The sequence below is a fragment of the Malus domestica genome, chromosome 01 (assembly GCF_042453785.1).
Source record: "Malus domestica chromosome 01, GDT2T_hap1".
Classification (NCBI taxonomy): Eukaryota; Viridiplantae; Streptophyta; class Magnoliopsida; order Rosales; family Rosaceae; genus Malus; species Malus domestica.
This window is the reverse complement of record NC_091661.1, coordinates 9,656,386-9,672,221: the sequence shown is the minus strand read 5'-3', so window position 1 is coordinate 9,672,221 and position 15,836 is coordinate 9,656,386. Positions and strand designations below refer to the sequence as shown.

At 37.0% G+C, this 15,836-nt stretch overlaps 1 protein-coding gene across 2 annotated transcripts; it reads left to right on the top strand.

The window, feature by feature from the left end:
• Nucleotides 1-8,601: 8,601 nt before the first annotated feature.
• Nucleotides 8,602-12,396, top strand: LOC103428187 (probable mediator of RNA polymerase II transcription subunit 26c). Of its 2 annotated transcripts, none has more exons than XM_008366281.4 (10): nucleotides 8,602-9,004; nucleotides 9,611-10,441; nucleotides 10,554-10,622; nucleotides 10,808-10,893; nucleotides 11,005-11,072; nucleotides 11,199-11,248; nucleotides 11,336-11,369; nucleotides 11,489-11,613; nucleotides 11,868-11,961; nucleotides 12,061-12,396. In XM_008366281.4, exons 2-10 carry the CDS (start codon nucleotides 10,076-10,078, stop codon nucleotides 12,186-12,188), a joined length of 1,020 nt encoding a protein of 339 aa, XP_008364503.2. In that variant the 5' UTR covers nucleotides 8,602-9,004; nucleotides 9,611-10,075; the 3' UTR covers nucleotides 12,189-12,396. The 2 variants fall into 2 exon arrangements, with proteins under 2 accessions (XP_008364503.2, XP_008364504.2); XM_008366282.4 differs by having other exon boundaries at nucleotides 8,846-9,004; nucleotides 9,614-10,441.
• Nucleotides 12,397-15,836: the final 3,440 nt, after the last annotated feature.

Below are 15,836 nucleotides of genomic sequence, written 5' to 3'. Positions count from 1 at the left end.
ATGATGGTAATGGTAAGTAATTCATATGAGTATACAATAGTTGGAAGGTCAAAGTGTAAGGACATTTGGTTAGAGGATAGTGTTATATGGAATCCCTAAGGCAATGTGGGTAAGCATAATGGCTTAGGAAATATTATGTGGCAATGAAGTGAGTATAGATTTGGAATAGAGTGTTGGATGGTAAGCTTGATGGTCAGTGAAAAGTATTAATGCAAATACTAATTCTGAAGCAAGGGATAATGGCAATTCCCAGGCCTTTTCCAAGGGTAAGGTTGTTGGTGAAAAGTTGGCGTAGGCTATTTTCGAGGCTAAGGTTGCTGGTGGAAAAGGCAATCTAGGCCTTTTTCGAGGTTGAGATTGCTGGTGGAAAATGTGGTCAGGCTCTTTCTAGGGTTGAGACTCATAGTGAAAAAGGCCATCCAGACCCTTTCCGAGGTTGAGGTTGTTAATGGAAAATGCGATCCAGACCCTTTCTGAAATGGAGACTGTTGGTTGAAAAGGCAATGGTGATGTAGAGGCATGACTGTTAATGATATGGGTATATATATTGGTGTTCCTTAATAAGTTTTGTACACTCGGTTGCGGTAGAAAATCAAGGTTCTGTGTTTCGTCCGGTAGGCTAGAAATTGCCCTTGGAAAGTTAGGCAGCAGTCTTATGGAGATAATTGTCTTTTCCAAAGACAGCGTTGCATGAGAGTTTGTGATTGCATGTGTAGGATTGCTGCGCATATCTAAGTATTTCTAAACATGATGATGTATTCCGGCTAAATATTGGCATGTTTGTTATCGCCATATATGTGCATGCATGAGTTAAGCTATTTTCCAGTGTGAATTTGCCATGTCCTTCCATTGTGATTTTCTTCTTCTCTAATTTCCTTCAATTTGTACGATTAACAATTTTCCTTTGCAGGTGATTAATGACAGCTTGAGTGTGAATATCCTTTTGCTGGCACCAAGTTGAGACAAGTCTTTACTTATGTGTGAGGATTTTAAGTTGGCAATGACTATAAGGAATTAGATATCCAACCCTCAAGTGCATGTTATTAGGAATGGTTTAAGTCATTACTAGCTTCCAAGCTTGATTTTGCATGACAATTGCTTGTTGTATTTAATGTTTTCACTTGAAATTTTTTTGTCTTTTATAGCATTGAACGCTTGAGCATGTGAATGGAATTGAATTTGGCTTTGATGGAAGAGACTTGTAGTTGCTAGAGGAAGCTTGTGGCACTGCTGATTGAAGTTTTTGTTCCTGGGAGAAGCTTCCAACGCTGCTGAATGAAGTTTTAGTTGCTTGATAAAGCTTTATGCACTACTGAACGAAGTTTTAGTTGCCTGGGGAAGTTTCCAGCACTGCCAAATAAAGTTTTAGCTTATTGGGAAGCGTCATGCACTGCTAAACGAAGATTTAGTTGCACGTTGAACCTTCATGCACTGCCGAATGAAGTTTTAGTTCCAAGGGGAAGCTTCCTGAACTACTGAACAAAATTTTAGTTATCTAGGGAAGCTTCTAGAGCTCTTCTAGCAACTAGAGATAGAACCTCAGATTCCTTTTTTCCAGCGCTGGAAAATTTTAGCTTTGTATAGATCTTCATGCGGTTATTATTGGAGCATGCTTGCTTGATTAAGCGTGAATTCATTGTTGTGCTTGGCGTGTTGCTTCGAAAGCTCACTAATTCACCCAAACTTAGCTTAACTTAAAGAGCATAGTGATGGAGCATAAATGAGCGAAGTATTATGGGATGGGTTCTTTTGTGATAGGAATTCAGCTAGGGTATTGTCTTCGTTTTCTTTGGTTTGCTTGGCATGAGTTCGATTGATCCCTAAAGCATGAGTTTGTCCATTTTCTTCATTGGTTTGGCATATCATATTGAAAAGTTTGCCTAAGTAGTTCAATAGAAGAAAAATAAATTATTGACTCATTAATGGCCACTAGTGATCTTTAGGCCGATAATTTTGAATTTCTTGTTAGACTAATGGATTGCTGGTTACTTTTAATTAGTTCAATAGATTGAGACCATTCAACGTCGATTATGGAAGCAAAATAATGATGTTCAGGTTATATTGGCTTTAGTTGGCGGCTGGGCAAGCGACAAGTGAATTATAATTTAATAAGCGTTAACCAAAAACGTCCCAAAAATTATATTTGGGTATGGTTAAGAAGCAGGGGATGCCAGCATATGGCATTGGGTCGAAAAAATAATATGGCTCAGCTCACATGGGCTGACTGCAGTAAGGGACAAGGCTCTGCAACACCGCTATAGGCCATTGGACCACCGGGGAGGGGAAAGGGCTGCAGGCCATGGGCCTGAGGTGAAGCCTAGCAGCACAAGGCTTTTTGGAAATGTGCCATAAAGCCAATCATATGATGATACTTTACAAACATTTCACATGTTAAACTAATCTAGTTTAATATAAAGGGCAAAAATTATTGTTTAAAGCCATCTCATATAAATCTTATATGCTTAAACAATAAGTTCAAGGAATATGTAATTGGGAGAACGTGATCTAAAGAAGTTAGATTCATGAGACCATACTCTTTCGTATACATATCCTAAACGTTCCTGATCATAGGATTGCCAATTGGGCATTAATATTATGTTAAGATCAGTATGTTCTATGTCTTCTCTTAAAGAGAGTGATTGGTCTCGAGTCATTGGTGTGACCGACACCAAGACAAGCATGTAGGTGCTCGATAAAGAATGAGTCTACTGAACACGATCAACGAGGAGTTCTCATACTCATGTCACATGAGAACTCATGGTTGGGATAATGCAAAGTAGTCATTTGACCTGAGGCATCATAGTTGTCTTGTGGTTAGGTCCTTGATCTTTGACTATGTCAAAGTCACTTCGTCAAAGGGTGTCCATGACATAGTTGGGGTTAAGCCATTTAGCCATGGAGGCAAGTGAATGAACAACAAGGAATCTCTAACCTTCAAACAGTTGAGGGAGAATACTCTATAATATGATTAAGAATCTCTGACCAGGGTATGAATGAGATTTAGGAAGTCGTTCCAAATCACATTCAAGGTAATCATATAAGTAAGAGAATCACATTGGATAGTAGACATGAATAAACTATCAAACCAAACAATGTGGTCAAGAGTATTGTATTAGAGAAAGACCGTATTGCTTTTTAATCCTAAAATGAATAGGTCATTTGATTAGCTTGGGTAGCCATGATATACTGCTAAGTGTCACTCATGGTTTGTGGAAGCCCTAAAAGTGCATAATCACTAAAAGGAGAATTGAAAGTATGTTTCAATTCACTATCAATTTGAAGAGTTTTAATCGCTCACTGCCTCGCTAAAAGAAACCTAATGGATCGTACACCAAGTAAGGTAGAGATTGAAGAAACAACGGAGATGAGTAAAGATAATTAAATGGTTTAATTATTTATGGCTAGGATTAATTAATATGTTAATTAATCAAACGAATAAGTTCGTTATAGACTTCGAGTTAGTTTTGGGCACAAGGCCCAATGGGATTTGAATGTCAAGCCTATGACAACTTGAAAACACAAAGGGCCTCAAAGCCTAATAAACCTATCAAGGCCGGCCATAGGGTGAAGGGTAGGCAAACTTGTGTTAATTGCAAGTTTGCCCCTTCATTGTGGGGTGGTATAAAGGCAACTTTATAGCCATTTCATCCTAAGGGTTTTTTCTAAAGGAAGAGTTGAGAACACAATGCTCTCTCTTCTCTAATGAAGGCCGACCACCCTAAAGGAACACAACTAGCAATCTTCCTTCCTCTAGGTCACTCATCTTTTCATCAATGCTCTCCTTGGTGTGGAGGCTTAAAGTTTTCCTATTTTGGGAACTTGGAGAATCCATTCCTTCATCCATCCAAGAAGTCTTGGAGCCAAGAAGTAAAGTTCGTCCATCCACATCCATGGAGTCAAGGAGCAAGTAGACTAAGGAAAGAAGACCCTCACATGGATGAATATCATTTGCTAAGCAAAGAGGTGTTTCAAAGGTATAAAAGTTTCTCAACTCTTTTCTTTAAGATTTGAGTTGAGTCTTGGTTCACCACAATTACTAGGCCTTGAATTTCATGGGTAAAATTTTGTTTTTGAGTGCATACAAGCATGATTCCATTTTTTAATTGTTAATTGCATACATAAATGTTGCTCAAATGAACTTGTTTTCACAAATATTTCCTTCAAGGCTGCTGGAAATGGGCTTAGGCGCCAGAAGCCTAGCGTAAGGCTGGCTTTTGGTCGCAGGTCAAGGCACGGGCGAGCCCAGAAGCGCAGCAGGCTTTGCTGCGAGTGGGCCGAGACGTGGGATATAGCCCAACAAGCAACACGCTTGCTGGAGTTGGGCCAGAGGCGCGAGAGCATGCCCAACAGAGCTGGAGGCTTTGTTGGAGAGGGCTAGGGTTGTAGGCCAGCTAATTCGACTTGGTGCCAACCAGCTCGGCTTGGTGCCAGCACACACACGCGTGTGTGTGTGTGTGTATCAGAAGGAAAATATAAAAATAGGGGATTCATGGAGAATGTTTTCATGCTTCATAGTCGTTTCAAATATCTCGATTTATTTTAAAAGAACCTGATTGATGTACAACAACTGAATCTTTGAATTTGTAGAAGATCTTTCTCTAAAAGCCGGAATTGCATCTCCAATGCGTTTTATCACGTTCAACAAAGAAAAATTAAATTAAATCAACAACATATTGATCAATTCAATAAAATAATACATTAATGATAAGAAGAATAATTAAAAACGCAATACTCTTCTAATTAAAGATCAAAACTCTTTTTAGCGTAGCATCAAGAGCATGCTAATAACATGTTGTAAGCCTATTTTACTGAACAATTATAAAAAACAGAGAGGTGGGTGATCGACGACATAGAGAGAGAAGAGAGAGATGTGTAATTGTGAGGTGTGTGTTATTTCACCCCATAGTACATATATTTATAGTAGTAGGGAAGATAAATTTCTTACTGACACACCCCGACCAAGATCAAGGCATGCTGGCCATCATGTGAAAGTGACGTAGCCATGTGCACAGTGCGGAAGCAATAAAGATAAGAATTATACGAATAATTAAAAACTGAATTACTAGAGTGTACTACTAAACAGGAAGTGATAGGAGTTAGTTACAACAGTAAACACTCCTAATTAGAGCATATTAAGTCGAGGTGCAGTCCAGTAGGATAAGTACTAATTATACAGTACTAGAAATGTCCTACTATTATTTAGATAGGTTAGAACCGCCGACGTCCTCAAACCACCAACAACAAGCTTACTTAAACCTGGAGGGGCGCAAAACAGAAAACGTGAGTGGGCAAAAACAAATGTTTTACAAAATCATTTCCTTTATCAACATATCTAACCCCTCGCTGTAAAACATGTATAATTTTTCCCAAAATCAGAATATAAGCATATACATAATATATATATATATATATATATATATATATATATATATATATATATATATGAAATCATATCAATTCAATTCATGCTTCACATAATCATATTCAAATATATGCCATACCAATATATAACAGAGTAAGAAATTCAGGTAAGAATAAATTCATAGAAATATGATATGTTAGCCGACACCCCTGTGGTAGTTTGTACAACTGAATTCATAGCTCTAAGTCAATCTAGCCGGAGTCACTACAATGACCTATACGGCAATATACTGCACATAAGTCGGAACCACTAAAAAAGTCTGTATAACAAGATTGGGTGTAATATAGTTATGCTCAATTTTACTCTCTCATAATAGCCGGGCGATAAATCGTTAGTCATCTACGAGTCGGAAACATAAATAAGGTATGTACAACAAGACTGTTCACTTAAGTTGGATCCAATATGAGCATATAGTGCGGGAGGTGACATAAATAAACAGGCCTGTACTTCATATCTCTGGCTAAATCACAATCACTCTAGGTGCAATTTTATGAGCTCAACATCAATCCATCACATACCACATCATCGATGATTCACATAGCCAAACATAACTTACCTGAACTTACCTGTGCCTCCACAGCACCACATTTATATATACGTAACCATGAAATGCATATTCAGAATATAAAAGCATTTGGCATATTATTTCAAAGCATACTTTCCTAAAAAAAATGCATTTCTGGGAAATATATCAAGTATATAAATATATACTGAAAACAAAAGCCCACTCACTGGTATGTCGACGGGTCATAACCCCCGAGTCGCCCGTGGATATGCTCGTCCTCGAGATAAGTCTCACCTATATGCGAATTAACTATAAAACGTTATTTTAAAGCACATAGACAAAACTAGCTAATAACTTCTCATACGTTGCTCAAAATGGGTATATGAATATACCATAGTGACCTACACAACCTCAGGATCATCCCCAAATTTTCAAAATAATTTTTTGACCCAGCACGAGCCGCCACGTGCCGCCACGCGCCGCCACGCGCAGGGGATTCTGAAGGATTCTACAAACGGCATCAGGAATATTCCGTTAAAACCTAACGGTAACCGTCCGACTAACTGACGGCGTGAGAATATTCCGTCATACTTGACGGAATATTCCTTCACCTCCTACCTCCAACTCTGGCAACCATCGTCGACGCCGGAAATTGGGCAAATCTTTAAGCTCACTATTCTCACTCGTTTTTCAACCATTTCCTACAAAATTTGAACCAAATGAAAGCTTAGAGTGAGAAGAATGGCATTATACCTATTTGAAGCTTCAAATCTCATGAAATCACGTCAGGGAAGCTTCGAAATTCCCACCAAACCTGCAACTTTTCGTTTCTCGCGATCCCGACATCCAAATTCTTCAAATGAACTACCCTAAGACTCGTGAGGACCTCATTAAGCTTCCTATGAGCTTAGATTCCCCTAAAACACAAGGTTTTACGTGAGTATGAACAATGCATGAAAATTGGGTTACAGGTTCACGAGTTCTTCGAAAGGTTCCTTACTTGGATTGGGTACCAATAAACTCGTAGCACCACGAGGAACACAATGGTGCACTCAAAACCTTCGATCTGTGAAGATTGAGGTGATTTTTGTGCTTGTCCATACATATAGCAAAGAGAGAGAGAGAGAAACCGAGAGAGAGTGTACGAGAGTGAGAGAGGAGATGATGTGGATGTGTGTGTGTGGTCTAGGATTGGTCAACAATCCAAATTACACAATTACTTAATCCTAATTGGTCCCAAACAATTAGGTTTGAGAATAGTGATCCATAAACAACACTTAAAGCACATCACACAATTTAACGTCCATGGGTATTTCCGTCATTTCACACCATCAAGAATAAAATAATATACATCTCTGGGACGGGCTGTAACACTTACCCCAATAGGATTACAAGTCTAATATGATAATATCTAGCCTTAAGAGATATGGTAGAATGCCATAATGATATTCCAAATATGATATGATTTACACAATAACATTCCTATAATAAATAGTAACAATAAATAATTTTCTAATCCACGAAAAATGTGTACAAACAAGTATAAATATGTGTGTTGTATGTCTTTTTAATCAAAATACATGTATTGTACGTTAAAATATTTTAAAAAACGTATTATTTAATAAATTATTAATATGTGTGAAAAAAGGAAAAATTTAAACGTGATTGATAATCTTAGGGCTAGGTATTGCTGTGCTTTAAAAAAAATGACTCTATTGTGCTGTGAGAATTTATAAAATAAAGTTGCTCAGTGTTTGACAAACATTTTTTTTTTTGTAAAAGTACTTTTAACAGAAAAACAGTGTCTAAGTGTTTGGTAAAATTTTATATAAATTGTTGTGAATATTTTAAATGACTAAAAATAATATGTTATTTAATGTGATATAATAATTGTTAAATATATGTGGGTATACTTGCCATTTGAAAGTTTCATTAAATGAGAATTGATTACTATGCTTTGAAAAAAAAAATCATTTTTTAAGAAGTATGGTAGAGCCTGCTTTTGTTTTTGTTTGCTTTTCTACTGTCATTTTTTTTCCTAAAAATCACTTATTTTTTGTTTTACCAAAACATTTGATGTTTCATATTTTTTTTTTTGAAAAGCTGTTTTTTATTTTTAATACCACAATCCTAAATGAGTCCTTTAGTGCTGATGAAGGAAGCAAATCCAAAGGTGAATATAGGATGATTCCCTAACACACGAAGCAGACAATATTCGCACCAATGATGCCATGCCACGCCACGTCACCCAAGCCCAACCTAAACACGCGCTAAGATAATGTCGTAATTGGTCAATTCCCTCCCTCGCCTTCCCTTTTTGTGTCCGTTCATCTTCAAAACCACAACAAACAAAAACCTGCTGACGAGGCAGCGCACCCATGACCAAACCCCAAAAGTCCCAAACCTTCAAAACCAAACCAAATCCAAATTTTAAAACATATATACAAACTCAAATAAATAATCCAATTATTCGACTCGACCCAATCCTATCCAACTCAATTTTATTTTGGAATTTCGAATATACTCCTCCCTTGTCCAATTGCTCAAAAAATTCATTGCATTTCTTTTTTTTTTCTTTTTAAAAAGAAGAACAACTAATAACAAGTTACAGTTATTTAATCCTTTTGAATTTGGAGAGGCAACTCAATTTTGTTTTGGAATTTTAAATATACTCTTTCCTTGTCGAATTGCCCAAAAAATTCATTGCATTTCATTTTTATTTTTTTTTTTAAAATGACAACTAATATTAAGTCACGATTATTCAATTATTCCTGATTCGGATAGGTTATTGAAAAGTGAAGTAGAAATTGAATTGCATAATTTTATTGTTTGCATATTCGCGTTCTGCTTTTCCGATTGATTGACGACCGTTGGATTGATCCAAAAACCCAAAGTGGGGTAGCACAATCGCACTACATGCTGATTCGACCCATTGGAAAATTCCATGATTTTATTTCTCTCTGTAAAATAAACCGGACAAAAGAGGGAATTAAGACAGCCCATAGCAACATCCTCGCCTCCATCCTCCTCCTCCCCCCTCCTCCGCTGGACAGCATCTTCTCCGCTCCTTCTCCTCCGTATGTCTCCTTCTCTATCTTTCCTCAGATCTGACCTCTTTTTTTTATATTTTTTTCCGTATAAATTTCTCTGAATGTAGGGTTAGTGTTTTAATGTTTTGGTTTTTTTTTTCCAGATTAGGGATTTCGTTTTTCTAATTTAGGTATTTTATCTAAATTGTAAACATCATTCTGTTTAAACGTTGCTTTCTATGTGAATTCAGGTTGTCATTTTTCTTTTTCTCTTGCTGTTTATTTAAATATTGATTGGCTGCTCATGTGTTTTTCCAGATGAGAAATTATAATCTTTTACATTGAATTTCTGTGTTGTGTATCTATCTCTGTATTTAGTGTGTGTTTACTCTCGAATCTGAATTTTACTGATACGATGATAAGCTGCTTAATTGTTTATAGGACTCTAGCTGTTTTTGCATGGGTTTACAATTTCCATAATGTTTCGTATTATATGAAGTTTGATGATTTATGTGATTGGTCACTAGTTCAGTAAGGTTGTTCTTTCGGGTACTCTCTGTGTATTTAATTTTCTGATAGCACTACATGAGCTTTGATGTTCTGTAACAATGGATATCTATAGTTCATATTTGTCTGTTTCTTTTCCGGTTTCAGCAGTTTGTGAACGAGATAAAGTGTAAGAAATTTGGTTTGGGCATTGCTTGGCGGGATTTGAAAGAGGGAAGAAAGAATATAGAGTTTTTCTGCCAGTTTTTGGGGTTCTTATAGGATTTGGTATAGCCATTTCCTGTTCAATTGTCCGAAAAGTTCAACGCAGGTCAAATTTAATTGGACAGTGAGCAAAGAATCAAGGAATTCTGACACAAACCCAGAAATCAATTGAGTTTCTCTCATCGTTACTCAGAAAATTTGATCTTTTTCCTGGGGATTCTCTTTGGAGCTTGGATTATTGACAGCTCTGCAACACCGAGTCAGATCTGTGCCTTCGGAGATTTGGTTGTTGTTTCTTGTGAAGCGACTTTTATAACTCCATTCATGATCTGGCAATGCAATCTCAAAATCTGAGAATAATCCATCATCGAACGGACTGCATTTGTATTTGACTGCAAGGCCGACACAATGGACCATGACGACTTTCGGACCATCTTAGAAAGTTCGGAAGTGGATATATGGACGTTCATGGACACTGCCATAGCTGTCGCTTCGGCTGATTATGGCACTGAGCTCAAGCACCGGAGGGATGGCATTGTCGAGCGCCTCTATGCCACAACTTCCGTTCCGCCTCAATGCCCAAACTGCGATGCTGATGGGCTTAATGGGCACAATGGTAACCAGCCCAAAGCAGTTTCACCGTACACTCCGCAGTCTGTTGGTGGAGATGGTGGTGAGGAGGATGAGGAGGAGTTGGATCCCTACGCAGGGTTGTTCGATGATGAGCAGAAGAAGATTCTAGACATTAAGAAGCAGCTTGAGGATCCCTATCAGGTCAATTTCTCTTTCTGTCAGTCTTCAATTCATTTCCTGTTTTGGTTTGGTTGTGTCTTGTCTTTTTTCGTCTCTTTATTATTGATTGTTTAAGCAACTTTGTTCATGTCAGTCTGAGGATACATTGGTTGAGTTGCTTCAAACTCTAGCAGATATGGAAATATCAGTCCAAGAACTTAAGGTAATTTTGGGGTGTTTTTATATGTGCTCTCATAAACGGAAAAACACTTCTCTCACCAATTATCTCTTGATTTGGTCATCTTAATTTTTTTCCTTCTCTAATTTTGAATCCCGCTCGCCATTTAATAAAGAGAAAAAAAACTTCCGCCAAGTTTGTGATTTTTAGTTGTTGTTTGGGATTTTTAGGAGGCTGATATTGGAAAGCATGTGAGTCAATTGCGGAAGCAGCATCCAAGCGATGTTGTTAGGCGATTGGCAAAGCAAATTGTCAAGTATGGACATGTTTCGTTGCTCTTCACTTGTTGGTGGTGAAAGTCCTTTAGTTTCGACATTGAAGAAAAAAAGAAAGAAGTTGATTTATTTTGTTGCTTTTTTTTTTACAGTAAATGGAAAGGTATTGTGAATGAATGGGTCAAGTTACATGGAGAACAACAATCATCTTCAACCATGGGTAAACATAAGATCCTTATTTCCTTATTAATTAATTTAATTCTGCTTCTTGCAAGAACTTCAATCGATGAGAAGAAGTTGGAATCCTGCCCAAGTTACTTTGAATCCTAACTTAAGTTGTTTGCAGTTGATGAAGACTCACCACAGCAGAAAATTCCCCACAATGGACTTCACCAGGTCAAAGAAAGATTTGTTTTTGATAAATTTGTGGAATATTCCATCCTTTATTCTTACTTTCTAATATTCACTTCTTTCGATTCTCAGGTTCCTGATTTTGCATACTCTCCAAATCCTCACAGTAAGTATAGAATCAGATTCTACACTTCCTCTTCGTCGTTTGCTGAAAATCTAGCTGTTTACAGTTTTATTTAGCTGGGCCGGTTTGTGTTACTATTAATCATCATTTTTTTCACACAGATGGGAGTTCTGGGTCAGACAAGAACAATTCAGAACCAGAACGCAAGTCAAAGGCAGTTCCTAGAAGGGATGCTCCACCAAAACCTACACAATTGACCCCTGTGTCTGCTTCTGCTCCTCAAAATGTATGGATACCAAATTAGAGTATTTAAGTCTATGTTTGGATGCTGAAATTTTGAGGAAGATAATATAAAATTTGAAGCTTATGCTTCCAAATATAATAAACTCAACTCAACTAAGCTAACTAGTTCCATTTATAGCTTAGTCGAGTGCACGTGTAAGTAATTTCAGTGCTGCATCATAACGTGAATTCCAAAACTATAATTCGAAACAAATTATTTCCACTGAGTGTTGTTTGTCACTTAATTGATTTTTGCAGAGACAGATGGGGCAGAAGGAAAGCAATTTTGACTCTGATAGATTGGCTTCTGCCAGAAGACGACTTCAGGCAAATTACAAAGAAGCTGAAAATGGTTGGGTCTTAAAACTTTGGACATGTTGGTTTGTTTTTGTACGTTTTTGTTCATTACGTCGGTGTTTATATTGGTTGGGATGTGCCTTTTTTTGTGAAGCCAAAAAGCAGAGAACAATTCAAGTGATGGACATCCATGAGATACCAAAGCCGAAGAATTCTTTCATTGCGAGGAACAAAGGCGGCGGAGGAGGCGGAAGTGGCTCTCATCAAGGCAGGCATTGGTGAAAATGGGCAGAGCCTCTTCACACTCGCAGATGTATAATATTATAATACAAAAAGGCTTGTGGGGATGGATTGGGTAACACGCACAAAGGGTGTTAATCTGCTTATCCTTATTCCATTTTTTTTCTTGTATTAAGCGAAACAGGAAAAGCACAATTTTCCTCCTGTTATTATTATTATTTTTGCTTAATAAGAAACACAACATTTCTAATCTTCTTTTTCTTTTGCATTGGGGTTTGGATAAGACACTGCTGTCCCCAACAATTATGTTTGGCTATTGTGAGGGAGACTAAATTTGTAGATTAAATTTGCAAACTAAATGATGTGTCATTAAAAAGAAATAAACTCGTTCAAGTCAGTTATTTTATAAATTTAATCCATAAATTTAGTTTTCATAACATTATCCATTTTAAACGCGTTTTCAAGGATCTAGTTTTGAGAGAAATGTGCCGTTGAGGGGATTTGGGGTGTTTGGCTGGCAGGCTTTGTAATTGGTGGAAAGGTTGGTGCAGCTCTTGTGGACTTGCACTAGTCACTCACAATTAAGTATTATAGTTTGTTCTTGGTGGAGCCTTGGAAGAAGTGAAGTCAAAGGGAGAATTTTGGCTTTTCGCACTAGCCAAAAGACGAGAATTCTCGCCGAATCTTTATGAGGATTCTCTTCAAATTTTAGGGTAAAAGATTGTTTACTACCCTCATGTTTCGTGGTTTTCAACATTTAGTACATCAAGTTTTTTTCGTCTCAGATTCATACCTAAAGTGTAAATTTTAGGACAGTCTCATACATCCATTAGTTAAACTGTTAAGTTTTCTGTTAACTGTGACGTGGCGCACTGACTGGACGCCACGTGTCATCCGAGTTTTTTTTTTTTTTTTTTTTCTTTCTTTTCTTTTCTTCTTCCTTCTTCTTCTTCTTCTTCCTCCGACGCAACTTTTTTTTTTCTTCCTCCTTCTCCTTCTCCTTCTTCCTTCCTCCTTCTTCCTTCTTCTTCCTTCTCCTTCTTCTTCTTCTTCCTCCGAAATCTGGGGAAGTTTGTTTGTTTTTTTTTTTCTTTCTTCTTCTTCCTTCTTCCTTCTTCCTTCTTCTTCCTTCTTCCTTCTTCTTCCTTCTTCTTCTTCCTTCTTCTTCTTCTTCTTCTTCCTCTGACTGCAACCTTTTTTTTTTCTTCCTCCTTCTTCTCCTTCTTCCTTCCCCTTCTTCCTCTTCTTCCTCAAAAAAAAAAAAAAAGCTTTCATCTTCCCCCAGATTCGGAGGAAAAAGAAGAAGAAGGAAGAAGGGGAAGGAAGAAGGAGAAGGAGGAAGAAAAAAAAATTGAATCTGGGCAGATTCGGAGGAAGAAGAAGAAGAAGAAGAAGAAGAAGAAAGAAGAAAAAAAAAGAAAAAAAAAGAAAAAACTGAATCTGGATAGATTCGGAGGAAGAAGAAGAAGAAAAAGAAGAAGAAGAAGGAAGAAGGAGGAAAGAAAAGGAAGAAGAAGAAGAAAAAAAAAAAGCTTCCCAGATTCGGAGGAAAGGAGAATGAGAAGGAAGAAGAATGAAGAAGGGGAAGAAAGGGAAGGAAGGAGGAAGGAAGGAAGAAGGAGAAGGAGGAAGAAAAAAAAAAAAAGTTGCAGTCGGAGGAAGAAGAAGAAGGAAGAAGAAGAAGGAAGAAGGAAAAAAAAAGAAAAGAAAGAAAAAAGAAAAAAGAAAAAAAAAAACTCTGATGACACGTGGCGCTCAGTCAGTGCGCCACATCACAGTTAACAGAAAACTTAACAGTTTGACTAACGGATGTATGAGACTGTCCCAAAATTTACACTTTAGGTATGAATCTGAGACGAAAAAAACTTGATGTACTAAATGTTGAAAACTACGAAACATGAGGGTAGTAAACAGTCTTTTACCCAAAAATTTAAAATGATTTCTAGCAGTAGGATGATTAATGAACGAATAAGATGAATTGAGTCATAAGATTTTCATAAAAAGAATCCGGATAGAATCCTAGTCCCTCACTGAAAGGATCATTAGTTACAAAAAAAATGATTTGGACTCGATTGGAATGGAGGACATTGTTTTACTTAATTTGGCCATATTTACAGGTTCGACTTTTCTGAAATAAGAGTTCGATATAATGTATCTCATTGGCCAGATTAACCCAAATCTCCACTCATATAATGTTGTATATTTGAAAACAAATAAAAGAGAAGACACAGAACATAGAACTATTTACAGAACTTCAACCAAAGATAGAACCTCTCACTAAAAGCCCACTACAAAGGCAATAAAATATAGTTTTGTGGCCCCTTTGTAATGTATTTTAATGGTATTTATCTTTATTTGTAAATAAGAAACTTATATTTGAATCTCGTAAATAGTGAGTTTAAAACCAATTTATTCTCTAGTAATAACATAATTGTATTCTTGTAGAAAACATGAGATTAAAAAAAAAAAAAAACGTACTTTCTGTTATGTTAACACTCTCCGATGACTCTTCACATTTTGGACATGAATAACCCTCCACGCCGTGCAATCTTTCCTTCAACATTTGACCCATATTCATAGGCATCCCAAGCATTGGCAAAACTAGGAATTGTCAAAGGGAGTGGAGGAATTCAAAAGGGTAAAAAGTTCCAAAAAAAATGTAGACAACTAAATCCTTTTAGATAGTAAACAATATTAATGTTATTCATAATTTATCAATACAAACAAGTTACAATTATTTCCGCGAGGTTTCATACCATGAAAACGTCGCATAATAGGCTCATTATCAATAAAAGCAAAGTCATCTATCTCAATGTAAACAACCAAGCTATTACTCAATCATTGATCACCCATTGAGCTTAATTGAGCTATTCCATGAGCCATAAATGGCAGGGTTTGGATTGCCAATGACAACTTAATATTTTTACAATAGGTTACAACTTAATATCAAACTCATTACTAAACATTTTTTAATAATTTCTATATGAGTCGAATTTAAAACTTGAGTTATGCACATTATATAATATGATGGTTTTTAAAACAATATATTTGCATCAAATTTTTCATAATGCAATGAATATTATTTCATTTTTTGCACTGTGTAAATGGTAAAGTTGTGAGTCATGCAACAAACTTTTTCTGGTAATAACTAAGAAGGCCACTTGGCCCAATTTCATTTCTATAATGTACCAAATCCAATGCCCAAGAACGAAACTAACTTCACCCGCGCCCACAATATAAGAGAAAAAAAATCCCAGTGGAAAACCCTAACACTCCCCCGAAACTGTTTAGTAGCTTTCTCAGAGCATCCATGGACCATGGCAGCGAAGCACGTCCGAGCAAGTATGCCTGCAGACGATCAACCTGAGGTGGCTGTCGTGGCCGACCAGATGGGTGGCTAATTGCTCATGGGATTCGAGTTTTGGCAGGTGCGACCACACATCCTTGCGCCTCTGTAGCTTCACCAGTGATCCAAGTATTTCTCTTGACATACTACTAGTGACATTCCTAATAACTTAGTTTTAGTCGTCTCGTCTCATCCACATTATGAATAAAAGCTACCGTTGCCTTAGTAAACCTCCTTGTAAACACGAAATATATTGTTAACAGTCTCACAATCATCCCTCCAAGTTTCCAAAAAAATAACTCCATCACCAACAAAGAAAATACGTGACACCCTTTAGTCGCCAC

Bases quoted from the DNA above. Each gene is read 5' to 3' on its own strand.
- LOC103428187 (XM_008366281.4), top strand. From the start codon at position 10,076: ATGGACCATGACGACTTTCGGACCATCTTAGAAAGTTCGGAAGTGGAT. The intron at 11,073-11,198 runs GTAAACATAAGA...AGTTGTTTGCAG, and splicing joins ACAATCATCTTCAACCATGG to TTGATGAAGACTCACCACAG. The intron at 11,614-11,867 runs GTATGGATACCA...TGATTTTTGCAG, and splicing joins CTGCTTCTGCTCCTCAAAAT to AGACAGATGGGGCAGAAGGA.